We start from the raw sequence: 15,246 nt of genomic DNA, 5'->3' as shown, positions 1-15,246 counted from the left end.
GTGTTAGCATACGGTATTTGTTTTTCTCTTTCTGACTTACTTCACTCTGTATGACAGTCTCTAGGTCCATCCACCTCACTACAAATAACTCAGTTTCGTTCCTTTTTATGGGTGAGCAATATTCCATTGTGTATATGTGCCACATCTTCTTTATCCATTCATCTGTTGATGGACACTTAGGTTGCTTCCATGTCCTGGCTATTGTAAATAGAGCTGCAATGAACATTGTGGTACATGACTCTTTTTGAATTATGGTTTTCTCAGGGTATATGCCCAGTAGTGGGATTGCTGGGTCATATGGTAGTTCTATTTTTAGTTTTCTTTTTCTTTTTTTTTTTTAATTAATTAATTTATTTATTTATTTTTGGCTGTGTTGGGTCTCCGTTTCTATGCGAGGGCTTTCTCTAGTTGCGGCAAGTGGGGGCCGCTCTTCATCGCGGTGCGCGGGCTTCTCACTATCGCGGCCTCTTTTGTTGCGGAGCACAGGCTCCAGACGCGCAGGCTCAGCAGTTGTGGCTCACGGGTCCAGTTGCTCCGCGGCATGTGGGATCTTCTCGGACCAGGGCTCGAACCCGTGTCCCCTGCATTGGCAGGCGGATTCTCAACCACTGCACCACCAGGGAAGCCCCTATTTTTAGTTTTTTAAGGAACCTCCATACTGTTCTCCATAGTGGCTGTATCAATTTACATTCCCACCAACAGTGCAAGAGGGTTCCCTTTTCTCCACACCCTCTCCAGCATTTATTGTTTCTAGATTTTTTGATGATGGCCATTCTGACCGGTGTGAGATGATACCATGGCTCACTCTTGAATTCTTTCCTGAGCAAAGCCAAGGACCCTCACTTGGTGGCCCATCCCAGGAACTCACCTGAGACCTGGGACATGACCATTCTCTTGTTCTCCATTTTTCTGCAACATAAGGTAGCCTGAAAAATTAGAATAAAATCTCACATAATTTATACAGCAAAGCAGAAGAAAGAACAATATCTCCTCAAGCGACAAAAGGCTGCACCTCTTAATAATCTCCTATACATCTCCAAAGAGACCCTTGTTTAAATATCTAGAGATCATTGGTCCACAACCTAGGAGATATCTCTATACTGTAAAAACTGGAGACTAGACTTAATCCCTAGAGAGATTTATCTTTATCCCCAAGGCTAGAGTAAGGACTCAGATTTACCATGTCTCCAAGAAAACACTCTAAGAAAGAGGAAGAGGGTAAATCATCCCTTTGCCTTTTATAAATGGAGAAAATAATTTTTGTTTATCCTTAAGCTTCCAATGTCCTCAACTCTCCAAGCAAATGTTCTCACCAAAAGGTGAATAGTTAAAATTTTATTTTCTTTGGACATATTTCTTCAGCTACTACAATCAAACATTTCTTTGCAGTGGGCGTACCAGGGAACACTAACGGAATCTTTAATTGTTCAAACCATTTTGGATCCTAAATTGATGTTTCCTGCAGTTTGGAGGCAAACTCCAAAAGAGTATGCTTGCAGCCTGGGCCCTGCAGACTAGTGGCCTCTACCACCAAATAAGGGGAAAGGGGCAGCAGGGCAGATGTCAGCTGTCCTCAGATCTTTTACAATCTCTCCTGAGGCAAAACTGAGGTCTCCTTAGTGACACACATTTACAGCTCTCCTAATTCACTTGAGAAACAATTCTTTAACAGAAAGATAAAAAGCAAATCAGCATTATCTCAAAACAGAGGTCTTTCAACAATTTGTAAGTATTAAATGTTTCTTTTTTTTGTTATTACAATATATGGCCTATCTTCTGGGAAAGGAGGCACACAGATCTTAAAGTAACTTGTTTTAAAACAGTGAATAATGCTCCGATGAGCTGCTAATTTATTTTCCTTACCAAAAAAGAACATATCCCTTCAGGATTAGGGTCAGAGAGACTAAGGTTTTCTTTAAGGGTTTTGTCTTCTATAACAATGAGCCTTTTGATATGCAAATATAAACTCCCAGAAGAGATGGGTATGGAAAATTTGTTTGGCTTAATAAAGCATTGTGAATAGAGAGATGTGGGTGGGAATATGAGAGAGGGTCAAAAAAATATCCTGAGATGTATCCTGAGATGGATGAAGGACTTTTAAGAATATTTAAGGAACTGGGATGTTCAAATATTCAATTTTAATTGTTTGGGTAGATATCTTTCTACCCCTTACATCACCCTCCAAAGCTTCAGTAAAGCCTGCCATTCACAAATGCCTCCCATGAGAGGTTTTGGGGGAAAAAAGAATTCCATGTCTAGGTTAGAAAAAAAAAAGAAAGATCAGCTGTGGGAGGCGAAACACCAGTGAATTACAGATTCAGCAAGGGCCAGGGACTCTAGGCCAAGAATGGTCATGAGAAATCAAGGTCCTCCCCAGTCCTGGAGTTCACAGAAGGCTCCAGGATGGCACTGACTTCCCACTGAATATGGGGTAAAGGGCTAGATGCAATTTTATTTAATCTCAAAGGAAACGGTGACCCCCAACTACCATCTCAGTTTCAACTAAAATAGGGAAAGTTTGTTTCTTCACCAAGATTATATCTATAAAAGCAGGAAGGCTATTTGAGTAAGCCCTGTGCATAGACAACATTTACACAATCTCTCCTTCTCTAAAGGAACAAGCTGCAAATAAACTACATAAAACATGTCTTTTTTTTTTTTTTTTCTTAGACTTAGATCTAAAGAATCTGAGACTTTGAGAAAACTTTAACAAGTCCAGTCCATCGCACAGCCATCAATACCGCCGGCTCCAGAGAGAAGCCCGCCAGGCACTGGGCTCAGAGCCACTCAGTTCTGCAAGGGCCCTGTGCTGCCATCTACCGGTAGCTCGTAAAGCGTCGACTTCCCCTGCTGTATCTCGGGAACCCGTGGGGCTGGGGGTAGTTGTAGAGAAGATTCAAGAGCTAATTAAATTACAGAATATATGTAACTGTCACATAGTTCAATCGACACTTGTACAAAGCAAAGGCTCTTCTTTTCTCCGGCGATTGCAGGCTCCCATAACTCCGTATTAACACTTAGGTTCATAAATTTACAGACTTCTTGCTGACCTACCTCCACAGGTACAGATCTGACTCGTACTGCCAGCCTCTCAGAACTCAGAATCTCCCGCAAAGCGTAGGCTGCAGAAACTGGTCATCCTCACAATCTTGAGACCCCGCCAATCAGATTCCCGCATTTTCACAGAATCCTGAGACTCATGGCACTACTTTGCAAACCCCACAGACCTCCCCCATTAGGGCAAATACGCGCGCTAACGTAGACGGCTTCACTAAGAGCTTCAAGTTTCGCAGGCAGCTCACACCAGCTCGAAAGCCTAGGAGGGCCCCAGCCAGGCTCGGCGCCCACAGGCTGACGCTTTGGCGCCGGTTCTGGCTCCCCACCTCTGGCCGGATCCGGTCAGCCTAGGCCGCCCACTGCGGGCCGAGGCCCCGCCCCTCTAGACCTGTCATCACAGAAGCCGCACGTGGCCGGGGTGGGACCTCAGGCGACCTGCAGCCATCACTTTGTCTCCTCCGCCATCCATTGGGGCCGCCGCAGCCAATCAGAGCCAGCGGTTCCGGGCTGGAGAGCCAGCGCCGGGGTGAGACAAGCGGGAGAAGGGGCGGGGGGAGGAGAGGCCCCGAGATGGGAGGGGGCTAGCACGGGAAGGGAGCCTGGCACGGGTTCTGCCAGCCTGGAATCCGAGGGGGCGGGTCCTAGTGAAAGGCGGAGAGACCAAAAGGGGGCGGGGATCAGGGGTGGGATGAGGGACAAGCAGAGGTTCAATGGGGAGACGCCGAGAGGAGAAGGGGCGGGGCCATAGAGGGGCGGGACCTGGATTACAGGGGAGGAGCCCCAGGATTAAAGAAACTGGGAGGGGGGAGGAGCCAGGGGAAGGTGGGAGGTGGGACAAGGGGGAGGGTGGGTCCCGTCGTTGCGGGGGCGGGGCTCGGACCAAAGGGGCGAGGTTTGCAGGCCGAGGCTGCAGCTAGGGCTGCTGTGTAACTGCCCCAAGGCATTACCTCCCCAGGTGCAACGGGACTCACGGAACTACAGGTGTGTGGCGGGGTGCATGTGGAAGAAGGGACAAGGACGGGGGTGCGCTTGGGCAGACATGAGGAGGTGGGGATCACGTTAGGGAAGGAGAGGATCTAGAGAAATGCTGGGTGGGGGTGGAGTGAAACAGTTGGGGGAGGAGTTGGGGGCTCAGTGTAGGGGCTAGGAGGTGCATTCTCCAGTAGCCCTTGCGGGGGAGGAGCGGGAGTGCTTTGTGAGGTGGGAAGTACAATGTGAGGGGGTCAGGTCGCTATCTGAAGTGGAGGGTTCAGACGACACTTGAGGGGGAGGGGATCTGAAGCGCTTTAAGGGAAAGGGGGGGGGTGTCGTGTGATGGAGAAGGGCTGGTGGTCCGGAGTGTGGGAGGGACTGTGTGGAGGAAGAAGGGATGGGGCTGTGGGCACTGAGTGAGGGGAAGGGGTAGCAGGTCCCATCTGGGGAGGGAAGAACCCCTAGTGCTTTGAGAAAGTCTGGGGGCATTGTAGAGACTCCGGGAAGATGTTTGTGTACTGTGTTTCAGGAATGAGGGTGATGGAATTAGTGGGGTGAAGAAGCCAGTCTGTAGTGTTCCTGGCTCCTCAGCTCCTAACTCCACCTTCAGGCCTGAGCACTCTTAGAGAGGATCCAGGCCCCACTTCCCACTAGGGCTTGTGTGACTCAGTCGGCTTTGGATCTGTCTGGCTGAGACAGGTTTTTTCCCCTTAGCTGGTGTCCCTGGGGACCCTTCCCCTGCTTCGGTTCCTGTTAACCCCCCACTCTAGTTCCTGTTCCTCCTAGAAGCTTGCCTTGGTCCCTGTCTTCCCCCTCCTCCCCCACTTTGCCCTGCCCTTATGCTCTGGGTGTGCTCATTTCCCACTTCCTTCCTCACCCTGGGGCCTGGCCTGGTCCTTGCCTGTCTAGGAGCTGTGCCCTGCCCCAGACTTCGAACTCCGTGGCCAGAGACCTAAGTAACCAGCAGCAAGGCCCAGACCTCTCCCTCACTACTGCAGAGGTCTCTCCCGACAGCCCCCCAAGTGAATGGTAGACACCTTTTTACCACTTGCCACAAACTGATTTCCCCACACTTTTCCTTCTCCTGGGTAGGGAACCCTAGGCCCCTCAAAAATTCTGGGCTTCTTTGGGAAGGGGAAATGGTGAGAAGTACTGAAGGTCTATGAGGCATGTTTTGAGAGGTGGGCCACTATTGTCGGCTGAACTTGGGAAGGGATGTGAGGTTCCAGTCTCTGCTGGGGGAGGGAGAGGGAATGGCTCCCCGCCCTCCTGGCTTGGAAGCTATCAGAACTGAGACTAGGGCCTAGTCCTTGTGGCAGCTCCTCTGGTTCCCTGAGGGGACTTGATGTAGTGCCAGAGTTCTTTTTGCCCCTGGGCAGGCTGGGAGAGGGTGAGAAAGCCCTGTTTTCCACACAGTGGCTGAATGAGTGTGACAGTGTTGCTGAAAGGGGCCCCAAGCCAGTCTCCTCTGGCTGAGAGACTGGCTGGGGAGGGAGGGGGTGCTGAAGCCAGACAAAGCCGTGGGGTAGGGTGGGGTAAAGGAGGGCAGGCTGAAACCTTTGAGGAGGAGCTGATTGCTATGGCAACACAGCTTCCCAGACTGTCTCTCTGAGAGGCGGGCTTAGGGCGGACTCACTCCAGCTTCCTCAAGACTGAGGCATTTGTGTGAGTGGGTGGAGCGTGAAGAGAAAGGGCATCAGTTTGCTGTGCAAAGGCTGGAGTATATAGACTTTCTGCTTCGGTACAAGCAGCAGGGCATTCAGATGCTTGGACCCATCCTCTGAAAATGGATATGAGTGAACAGCAGCCATTAGAATTATAGCAGTATGAGGTCCGAATTGTAGAGGCCCTCAATGGTCATTGTCTATACAAATGCTCATTTTACAGATTTGGAAATAAATAAAGAGACAGAGATTTTCTCCAGGTCTCACAGTGAAAGAGCAGGTGTTAGGATCCTGGTCTTCTGATTGCTCTTTACTCAGCCCAGAGCTCATTGTTTCTTTCAGCCAGTGTTTATTGAGCACCTATTATGTGCCAGGCACTGATGCTGATTCTGGGAATACCAGCATGAACAAAATGGACAAAGTTGCTGTTCTCATGGAGCTTCCATTCTAATAGGGGGAGAAATAAATGTGTGTGTGGCAGGGAAGGGAGAGAAAGGGGGGGAGAGGGAGGGGGAAGGGGAAAGAGGGAGAAGTGTCAGCTGGTGATAACTGTTATGAAAAAAATAAAGCAGGGTAAGAATTTAGGGCAGCTAGGTAAAGCCTCTTGATTGTACCGGTACACACTGAGGCCTAGAACATCTTTGATCCTTCCCCCTGAACTACTGCCCCCTGACTTTTGCAAATAACTAAGGCCTGGGCCTATGGTAGTGGCAGTTAGATAGAACAAGGTGGGGTAACCAAGGAATTACTCCTTTTCTACAGTGTTCTGTGTCTACCTGTCTTCCCAGTAAGCTTTTACTAAGGTAAGTGGGCTTTTACATTGGTACTCTGCAATTTTGTTCAGGGTACTGAAAACTTCCTAAATCCCGTTCCTTAGCATTAGGGAACCAGCAAGGAAGTCAGTCCACGGCAACTGGGTTCTTTTTCAGCGTTTTTCCCCTGGTCTGAGGTAAGGAGAAAGGAGGCTAGAGGAACTGTTACTTGGTTGTCCTTCCTAAGTCTAGGGCACAGGGAGGAAGTAGGGGAGGAGAGCCTCATTTTACTGTCCAGTGACAACCTCAGGGCCCTTAGGGCCCACCACTACAAGCAAGGTAGAAACAAGGACCTTGGGGCTTCTGTGACTTCTGAACTATAAAAGAATGCACTCCCACTCTTCTGGAGGCACAGCCAGGGAGCCTGCCCTGGCTGATGCTAATTCTCTAGGGTCTCAGTTTGAGTCTTTCCTCTTTTGGCTCTGGTGTTTGCCTCTTGTTTTGTGGAAGACCTGAGTCTTAGAAACCTCTTAAGCTCCAAACTGTCTGACTTCACAAGTGCAGAGGAAAAGGTAGGCAGGACTGTTTATTTTCTTAGCTTGCCCGTAGATCAGTCCCTCTAAAAAGTGTCTTTTAATGTCTAATCCTTGCAAAGATTTCCATCCTGGTCATTTAAAGGATAAGAGAATAAGAATTAGGAACGCTGGTTCTGCTGCCACTTAATTTGGTTGGGTCTGGGCTGGGCTTGGGGCCCAGTGACTCAGGGGGAGGGGAGGGAGTTTCGAGGGAGCTGTGAGTCATGGGGGTGAGCTCTGTCAGAAGAGCTGGGCATATTTCTCCCTACTCTGGGCAGAAGCCTTCCTATCCCACTTCTTCCCCTGGGTGCTCTGCCTCCTTGAACAGGGGCTGATGAATAGAAAGAGTGCAGAAGGGCTGAAGCAGCCTGATCTCAGAATGGAAGTTTAGAGGCACAAAGAATGATGTCTAGGTTCCTGAATTAAAAGGTATCCCTATCTCAGGAGCCCTTGGGGCCCCTCTAATGAAGGCAAAAGAACATCAATATAGAGTAAGAGAGGAACAATACTATTTCTCAGTGGAAGGAGATGAGACCCCACTTCAAGACCTTTTCATCTGCCCTGGCACGAAGGAAGCTTCCTGGGATTCAACAGCCCTCTGGTCTCTGGACCTCTGGTTTGCAAGGCACGGAGAGATGAACGGGAGTGGGGATATTTGGGATCTGGTGTTGGAAGAGCAAGCTGACTTTGGGGATTGTCGAACTTTGTCTGTGGACGCCCTAGGTCGTCCTACTGACCTGCCTCTGAAGAGGAAGGGAGGGGTGAAAAGTGGGAGGCCTATGTCTTTCAAAGGGTTAAAAGGCAGGGCTGAGAGCTGCTTTGGACTCCGGCAGCTGAGGGGTTAAGGAGATGGGCGGAGCGACCCTATGTAGGCCGTCCCCCCCCCTTGTGGACCAATGGGCTTGCGTCTCTTGGAGGGGGCGTGCCTCACGCTTGAGGTCGTGGGGAGGCTGGCCTCCTTTAGGCCAATGAGCATGGTCGCTGCCCATGGCGGGCGGAGTTTGAGGGGGGCGTGGCGGCTGCGGCTGCAGCGGTGGGGGAGTGGGGGCGCTGGGCGGGGCGGGCTGCCCCATCAGCTGGTAGGAAATGGCCTGTGAGTCAGAGGGGCAGCGGAGTCGGCAGTGCGGAGCCCGGGCGCCCACGGGGAGGGACAGTCGCGGGGAGGGGCGAGGCAGCGGCTTGGGGGCTGCGGGCGCCAGGGCCCGCTAGTGTTGCACACGAAGCTGAACAGAGAAGAGCCTAGCAGAGCAAGGCTCAGGCTGAGCCACCCTTTGTCTGGGTTGGGGGCCCGTGGTGGGGAGGGTCGGGCATTCGAGGGGAGGGACCGGGACGGGACGGAAGGGCCTGGAGCAGCGGCGCCGCGGCGGAGCCAGTCTGGGAACGGGGTGAGTTTGTGCTAGGGGGAAATAGCAAATCTCCGAAGCCCCGGTAGGGAATGGGGCCTGTCCCAGGCTCTGGGGAGGAGAGGGGAGAGAAAGGACCTGGGAGGCTAAGCAGGGGTTGGGGGATCGGTCAGAATAAGGAGTCCTGGAGCCGGGGTGCTGGGGTGAGTCTACTGGGCTCATTTTGGAGGAGGTGCTAAGATTTGCTTCCTTTCCACGGAGGGTGGAGGGCTCTAGGCCACAGAGAGGCAAGGGGTTGGTGAGAGGGCAGAGGTTAACCTTCCTACCCACAGTAGTGGTCCATGGGAACAGCCCCCGTAGCTAGTGTAGACGTGTGTAGGGACAAAATGTAGAGCAGCTGGCAGCAGTTCCTTCTGAACGGCGTGAAGGTGAAAAGCACATGGAGAGGAATTCTCCTTCCTGCCACCTTCCTTGATCAGGGTAGAAATGGATATCTTTAATACTGAAGGGGAGAGTGAGCCTGGCAGCTCAACACCCACCTACCCCACCTCCCAGGCCTAGCAGGTGTCTGAGGGTACAGACCCCGTGGTATTCTGGGACTTGTTGTTTTTGCTGGCCTTGCTCCCTTGGCATGTTGGGAGCTGTAGTCCTTGCCAGCCACAGCCTGGCACAGCTGTTTGACGCCAGCTGCTGCCCACCTCCTGCACAGAGTGAGATTTGGCCTACCCCGCCCCTCCCCCACCAAGTCCTGCCCCATGAGTCAGCTTGAAGCCATGGTCTAGAGCCAGACTGGCTGGGTGGCAGGAAAGTGAGTCTCAGAGATTTTCATTGACAGGGCAGGAACTGAGAGGGCTCTGGGGTAATGAGCAGATGCCAGCCATGCTGGGGTCAAGTAGGGCATCATGTCATCACCTGGCTTCCCTAGGGCAAGGGATCAAGAGGTCAGCTGGGATGATGGGATAACTTAGGGGTGGGAGTGCTAAGGAAAAAGCCCTTCCTGAATCTGTATAGCATGGGTAGAGGAAAGGAGGGAAGAGATGAGTACAGGTCGTACCCTCTGACAATGCTGCCATTGGCGTTCTGCCCTTTCCAGACGCCCCACCCACCACAGGGAACCAGAATTTTCTTAGGGCTTCCAGTTCTAATGAGAACTTGGTGAAATAGGATAGTGTAGGATAGTGCAGTGATGGGAAGTTGGGGTAGGAGAGTTTTTCAGTCCCTGGATGCAAAGCTCCCCTTTCTCCCTGCGTCCCACCCCCATCTTTGTTGTTGCTGATTCTCCCTAAACAATTAATCTCCCTGCTTCTCTCATATTCTGGGAGTTTTTCTCCGCACTGTCAGGACTGCTGCCCAGATCTCTGGGACTTGCATTTTACTTTTTTGAGCCCTGCTATGTGCTTACCCCTGTGCTTGGAGTTGGGCAGAGGAGTGAAGTACAAACCTATCCTCAAGAACCCTATGGTCAGTCTACAAGATGTCTTACCCACAGGAGCAAGCAAAACTGTCACTGGGTTACAGGAGATAGTGGCACTGCTATAGGAGAGGTCTCAGAAGAGACAGACATTTATGGTCCAGGGTGGCCGGAGTAGGCTTTATGGAGAGGATGGCATTTGGCCTAGCCAAGGAAGGTTAAGACTCCGATAGGCATAAGGGAACATTCCTTGAATGAGAACGGGTTTTGTGGATAGCAGGCAGCACAGGCTACTGACCAAAGGATAAGCTTGATCCTGGGGGGCAATGTTTTCTCCCATGAAGGAAGATGGCCTTCAACTGGACATCCCCTCACCCAATATGGACTCCTGAGGGTGGACTAGTCAGTGAAGACCATCTTGTACCCTGACAGAAAAGCAGTGGTTTTGGTTTTTGGGTGTTGGATGTGTTGGGGAGGCGTGGCGAGGTACTCCAGCTCTCTGACTGTCACTGTCTTATCACTAGTTTGCAGGGCCTAGGTAGGGGGAGGGGTAGGCCCTGGAAAGTGCCTTCTAGCAGTGCTTCCTCCCCCACCCCACCCCCTCTGGACTTGTTTTTGGTTAGATTTGTTGCTTCCTGTTAAAGGGACAGACTGCTGGGGGCAATTGGGAGTTTAATGCTGAAGGGCCCACTTTGAGCTGACCTGAGGTTTGTACTTCTAAGGAGCACTGATGGGGATGTAAGTTTCTGTAAGACCTCTGCCCTTAGGGTTATGGGGTGGCACTTGTCCCTTTAGAGATAGGTATGTGGGAAGGAGTTGTGCAACTCAGTGGCCTTGACTAGGAGAGTTGAATTCTTGCTTTGGCCACCTCTCAGTTGGCATGGTCTCTTGGATCTTGGGGTATCTCATTCCCCCTCTCATTCAGGGCAGGAGTCCCCCAGCTGGTGGCCCTGATAAGTAGTAATCCTGCCTCAACTTACTTGTCACATCCTTATTACAATGAGCTAAGACCTGCCTCTCTGTGACTCCTTGTATAGCCCAGTTCTGCTCTCTGGGCCCTGGATCCCAAGACCGCCCCTTCTGTTTCTGAAGGGCTTCTCATACTGGAGGAGGACGTCCTGGGGTATACTCTATTAGCTGACAGTTGGAGAGCAGCCTTACTGCTGGCTCCAGAGATCCTGGCTTATGTCTGTTTTTCTCTCCTCAGGGTCCAGCTGAGCCTAGGAGCTGCACGGAATGGTGGCAGTCACCTCGCCAGTGCAGCAGGCATGGACCAGACTGCAAGCTAGGAGAGCAAGGCATCAGTCAGGAAGAGGGAACACACAGCTAGGCTTAAGGCCTCTTCATCGGGGTGAGTGCCAGGGAGAGGGAGGGGAAGCAGGTACCGTTAGAAACCTGAGCTAAATGTGTCACCTTCTCGGAAGTTCTGAGAGTGGCCTTTATATTCCATTAGTCCATCTGGAGGTATTAGATTGGGAAACCTTCGCCCCCAGGAACCTCACAAGCTCACCTCCTCAGTCCAGGGGAGGATCTGAAATTCACCTGGGAGGGAGATGATTCACTGACTGCCCTGACCATCTTTTCTTCTCTTCTCTTGCACAGATGTCCCCAGGCCCCCCAGCCCAGGCCCAGCATAAAGGCTCTGGGGGGGGTCCCCCCTGACCTAAGGGGGGGCTTCATGCGCCACGTGCAGGCGGAGCCGTCTCCATCCTCAGAGCCAGAGGCTGGCCCTTCACAGCCTGCAGTCAGGCAGGGGGCCCTCCAGGGTGGCCTGCTCATGGGCTACAGCCCGGCAGGGGGGGCAACATCCCCCGGGGTCTACCAGGTATCCATCTTTTCCCCTCCAGCTGGTGCCTCCGAGCCTCATAGGGCCCTGAAACGGCCAGCCCCACCCACTGAGGGTCCCCGGGAGCTGAAGAGAGGCCCTGGGCTGGGGGCCAGAGAGGGACTACCCCCTGAAGAACCACCTACTCTGGGGCTATGGGGCCCAGAGGGACTGGGGCTGGGACTGGGCGTGGCCAGCCAACATTTCTGCCATCATGGCCTCTGTGTTGTGGAACAGGGAGGTAGCTCCACCTCACCTTGGACTTCAGGGGCCCGGAGTCCCCCCTGGCCCCCATCAAATGCTTCCTGCAGTACTTTGCACACCAGAGACTGGGCTTCCCCAGATCCTGGGGGACAGGGGTCCCTGGGGGAGTCCCCAGGGCCAGCCCCTCCGGGCCAGCTGCACACACTTGACACTGATTTGCACAGTCTTGCACAAATAGGGGGTAAGAGCCTAGTGGCTGGGGTGGGCAATGGGGGCAGCCCCTGGCCTAGGGAGTCCCCTGGCACTGCCAATGGGCACAGCCCCGAGCACACACCCCCTGGCCCTGGACCTCCAGGCCCCTGCCCCACCAAGCGAAGGCTGCTTCCAGCTGGAGAAGCCCCGGATGTCAGCTCTGAGGATGAGGGGCCAGCCCCTCGGAGGCGCCGGGGAACCCTGGGCCACCCTCCTGCTGCCATCAGTTCTGATGCCAAAGCCACACCCTTCTGGAGCCACCTGCTGCCTGGGCCCAAGGAGCCTGTGCTGGTAAGCCAGGAGAGGAAGTGGTCTGCTCTTAAGTGGACATCTGTGTGGGGAAAGGTGATGGGCTTGGGAGGATGTTCCTATGAGAGCTTGTGATGAGCCCCTGCTCCAAACATAGCTGGCCTCCACCCAATCTCTTTCCCTAATCTTTCCTCTCCATAGGACCCAACAGACTGCAGTCCCATGGGGCGGAGGCTGAAAGGTGCCTGTCGCCTGAAGCTGTAAGTGACCAGCTTCTCTCTCTGCCCCTCCCTGAAAATGGGGCGGATGTCTGTAATTCTTTTTCCAACCTCAGGGTGGGGGACCTCAGGGAAGGAGCCCTAGGTAGTAGCTAATGGTGGGGCCCAAGGACAGTAGCAAGCGTAGCAGAATACCTCAAGCCAACCCACTTGTGTGTCCCCTCCCCTACCAGGAGCTCCCTTCGAAGCCTCCGGAAGGGGCCAGGCCTGCTGAGCCCCGCCAGTGCCTCCCCTGTTCCTACCCCCGCCGTCAGCCGTACCCTGTTGGGCAACTTTGAGGTAGTTCCCCTTGGGTTCCTTGATTGGTGGATCTTGCGGGAAGGGATGGTGGTGTGTGTGGCTTGGATGGGTAAGGAAAACAGCTAGCATCTGTCTCACAATATGTTTTCCCACCCCATCCCCAGGAATCATTGCTGCGAGGACGCTTTGCACCATCTGGCCACATTGAGGGCTTCACAGCAGAGATTGGAGCTAGTGGATCCTACTGCCCTCAGCATGTCACGCTGCCTGTCACTGTCACCTTCTTTGATGTTTCTGAGCAAAATGCCCCGGCTCCCTTCCTGGTATGACCTGACCTCAACCCAAAGTTAGCTCATGAGGGGCATGAGGGGTTGGGGGCAGGGGGTATTCTTTTTTTTTTTTTAAGTGACAAAGCAAAAGACTTTATTGGGAAGGGCATCCTGGGCGGAGACCAGCAGAGTAAGGGAACCCAGGAGAACTGCTCTGGTAGTATTCTCTAGATGTTCTCGCCTAAGAGTCAGAGCCAGGTGGGGAGAACTCTAGTCTACGGGAGGGGCCAGGTCCCAGAATGAGAGGTTGTGGAGATGGATGAGTGTTCAGGGATCTCCCAGACCCTACCTTGGCTGATGGCTCCGTGACCTTCCCAGGGCGTCGTGGACCTGAACCCCCTGGGGAGGAAGGGTTACAGCGTGCCCAAGGTGGGCACCATCCAAGTGGTGAGTTTTCCCTGAGGGGGAGTGGGAGTGGGGACAGGAAAACATCCCCTAGACCCTACCAACCTTGCCCTTCCTGTCCCCAGACCTTATTTAACCCCAACCAGACTGTGGTGAAGATGTTCCTCGTGACCTTTGACTTCTCGGACATGCCTGCTGCCCACGTGACCTTCCTGCGTCATCGCCTCTTTTTGGTGCCTGTGGGTGAGGAGGGAAATGCTAGCCCCACCCGCCGCCTCCTCTGCTACTTGTTGCACCTCAGGTGAGGACAGGGCCCTGGGTATCCTTTCCACAACCCAGGCATGTCCTCCCTGAATAGCATCTCTCCTTGCTTGTCTACAGTCTGGGGTCTTACTCTGATCACCCTGTCCTCCCCCAGGTTCCGGAGCTCCCGCTCAGGCCGCTTAAGCCTGCATGGAGACATCCGCCTGCTTTTTTCCCGCCGGAGCCTGGAACTGGACACAGGGCTCCCCTACGAACTGCAGGCTGTGACTGAGGCCCCTCACAATCCACGTTATTCACCTTTGCCCTGATTGTCAGTGCCCTGAACCCATGTGGGCCAAGGACCTGCCCATCCTGCTCCATCCTGGGCAGAGCAAACACGTGGAGAGGTGCAAGAGACCCTTCAGGCTTGAATTAAAGCCCTCACCACGCTCATGCCCAAACTGATTATTTGGGTGTTTAAAGCTTCTGATCTTACCACACTCTGCCCTACTCTGGGTACTCCACGTGCCTGCCCCCTCCCTTGGATTTCCCAGGCCAGCTGCGGTAGTGGGGAGGAACTGGAGCTACCCTGAGGTTGTCCTAAGTTCCCAGGCAAGTCATGCCAGCGTTGCCTCCCTGTCCTGGGCAGGGGCCACTTATTATTTTATTTATTTTAATTTATAATTTATTCAAATTGGATTGCCTTGGTAACGTCCCAAACCTGATAATTGGCATTGCCCCTCCTCCTTTCCCACTCTCAGATATTGCTCCAACCTCAGGAGTTGAAGAAGCTGATATGGGGGCTGTAGGAGAACTGCTCTCCCTCAGCTGAGAGCCGAGAAGTATCCCGGAAGGACTGAGTCACCAGCCAAAGACTCAGCTTCCCCTGTCCTTCCTTATTCCTTTCACTTCCCCGACCCTCTCACCTCTTTCTGAAGGCCAACTTGTGTGTGTGTGTGTCTGTGTGTGCGTGTGTCTGTGTACGTGTATGTGTGTGAGAGAGAGAGCATGCGTGCAGGCACACACACACACACAGGGGTCAACCACCCCTCATCTAGGACTTCAGACTCTGGTTGTCTCTCTCCTTCTGCCTGTGTCTCCTTGCTTTGGGGTCCTGACTGAGGAAGGTGTTCAGGGGACAGAGTCAGGGCCAAGGACTGGGGTGCCTCCTCTCACCTGGCCAGACTCTGACCCACCTACCTCAGTTGGGGTGAGGGGCACCCCTCAAACTCAGTCATGTAGTTATCAACTACCCCATTCCCCACTCTAGACTCTGACCCAGCCTTAGCCCTGATACCTGGGGCTGGGCTGAGGGGAACAAGCATTTGCTAAAACTTGAAAAAAAAAAAAAAAAACAGGAAAAAATTGTACCTGGTACTTTTTTTAAAAAAAAAGAAGGAAAGAAAGAATAAATTCTTGTTTGAAACTTGAACTAAGCCTTACTTTTTCTGTTCGGGAGAGCATGGGAATGGGGATGGAGAGCCTAACTAGAGCTGGGACTCTGCCC

At 52.8% G+C, this 15,246-nt stretch overlaps 1 protein-coding gene and 1 long non-coding RNA gene across 4 annotated transcripts; one reads left to right on the top strand and one right to left on the bottom strand.

Moving 5' to 3' along the window:
* Positions 1-279: 279 nt before the first annotated feature.
* LOC309633124 lies at positions 280-3,602 on the bottom strand. The gene is made up of 2 exons (XR_014247320.1): positions 3,055-3,602; positions 280-926 (listed from the first exon to the last, which is right to left on the bottom strand). It is a non-coding gene; the product is annotated as an uncharacterized lncRNA (long non-coding RNA).
* Positions 3,603-3,918: 316 nt separating this feature from the next.
* On the top strand, positions 3,919-15,171 carry ATOSB (atos homolog B). 3 transcript variants are annotated; one of them, XM_082401454.1, is made up of 9 exons: positions 3,919-4,038; positions 10,982-11,125; positions 11,377-12,346; positions 12,506-12,564; positions 12,756-12,861; positions 12,987-13,145; positions 13,470-13,538; positions 13,622-13,797; positions 13,915-15,171. In XM_082401454.1, exons 3-9 carry the CDS (start codon positions 11,453-11,455, stop codon positions 14,066-14,068), a joined length of 1,617 nt encoding a protein of 538 aa, XP_082257580.1. In that variant the 5' UTR covers positions 3,919-4,038; positions 10,982-11,125; positions 11,377-11,452; the 3' UTR covers positions 14,069-15,171. The 3 variants fall into 3 exon arrangements, with proteins under 3 accessions (XP_082257580.1, XP_082257581.1, XP_082257579.1); XM_082401453.1 differs by lacking the exon at positions 3,919-4,038 and adding an exon at positions 8,164-8,405; XM_082401455.1 differs by lacking the exons at positions 3,919-4,038; positions 13,470-13,538 and adding an exon at positions 8,158-8,405.
* Positions 15,172-15,246: the final 75 nt, after the last annotated feature.

This window comes from Balaenoptera borealis (assembly GCF_965194805.1).
Source record: "Balaenoptera borealis genome assembly, chromosome: 8".
Lineage (NCBI taxonomy): Eukaryota > Metazoa > Chordata > Mammalia > Artiodactyla > Balaenopteridae > Balaenoptera > Balaenoptera borealis.
This window is presented reverse-complemented; position numbering and strand designations above follow the sequence as displayed.

Bases quoted from the DNA above. Each gene is read 5' to 3' on its own strand.
- ATOSB (XM_082401454.1), top strand. From the start codon at position 11,453: ATGCGCCACGTGCAGGCGGAGCCGTCTCCATCCTCAGAGCCAGAGGCT. The intron at 13,539-13,621 runs GTGAGTTTTCCC...TCCTGTCCCCAG, and splicing joins AGGTGGGCACCATCCAAGTG to ACCTTATTTAACCCCAACCA. The intron at 13,798-13,914 runs GTGAGGACAGGG...GTCCTCCCCCAG, and splicing joins TGCTACTTGTTGCACCTCAG to GTTCCGGAGCTCCCGCTCAG.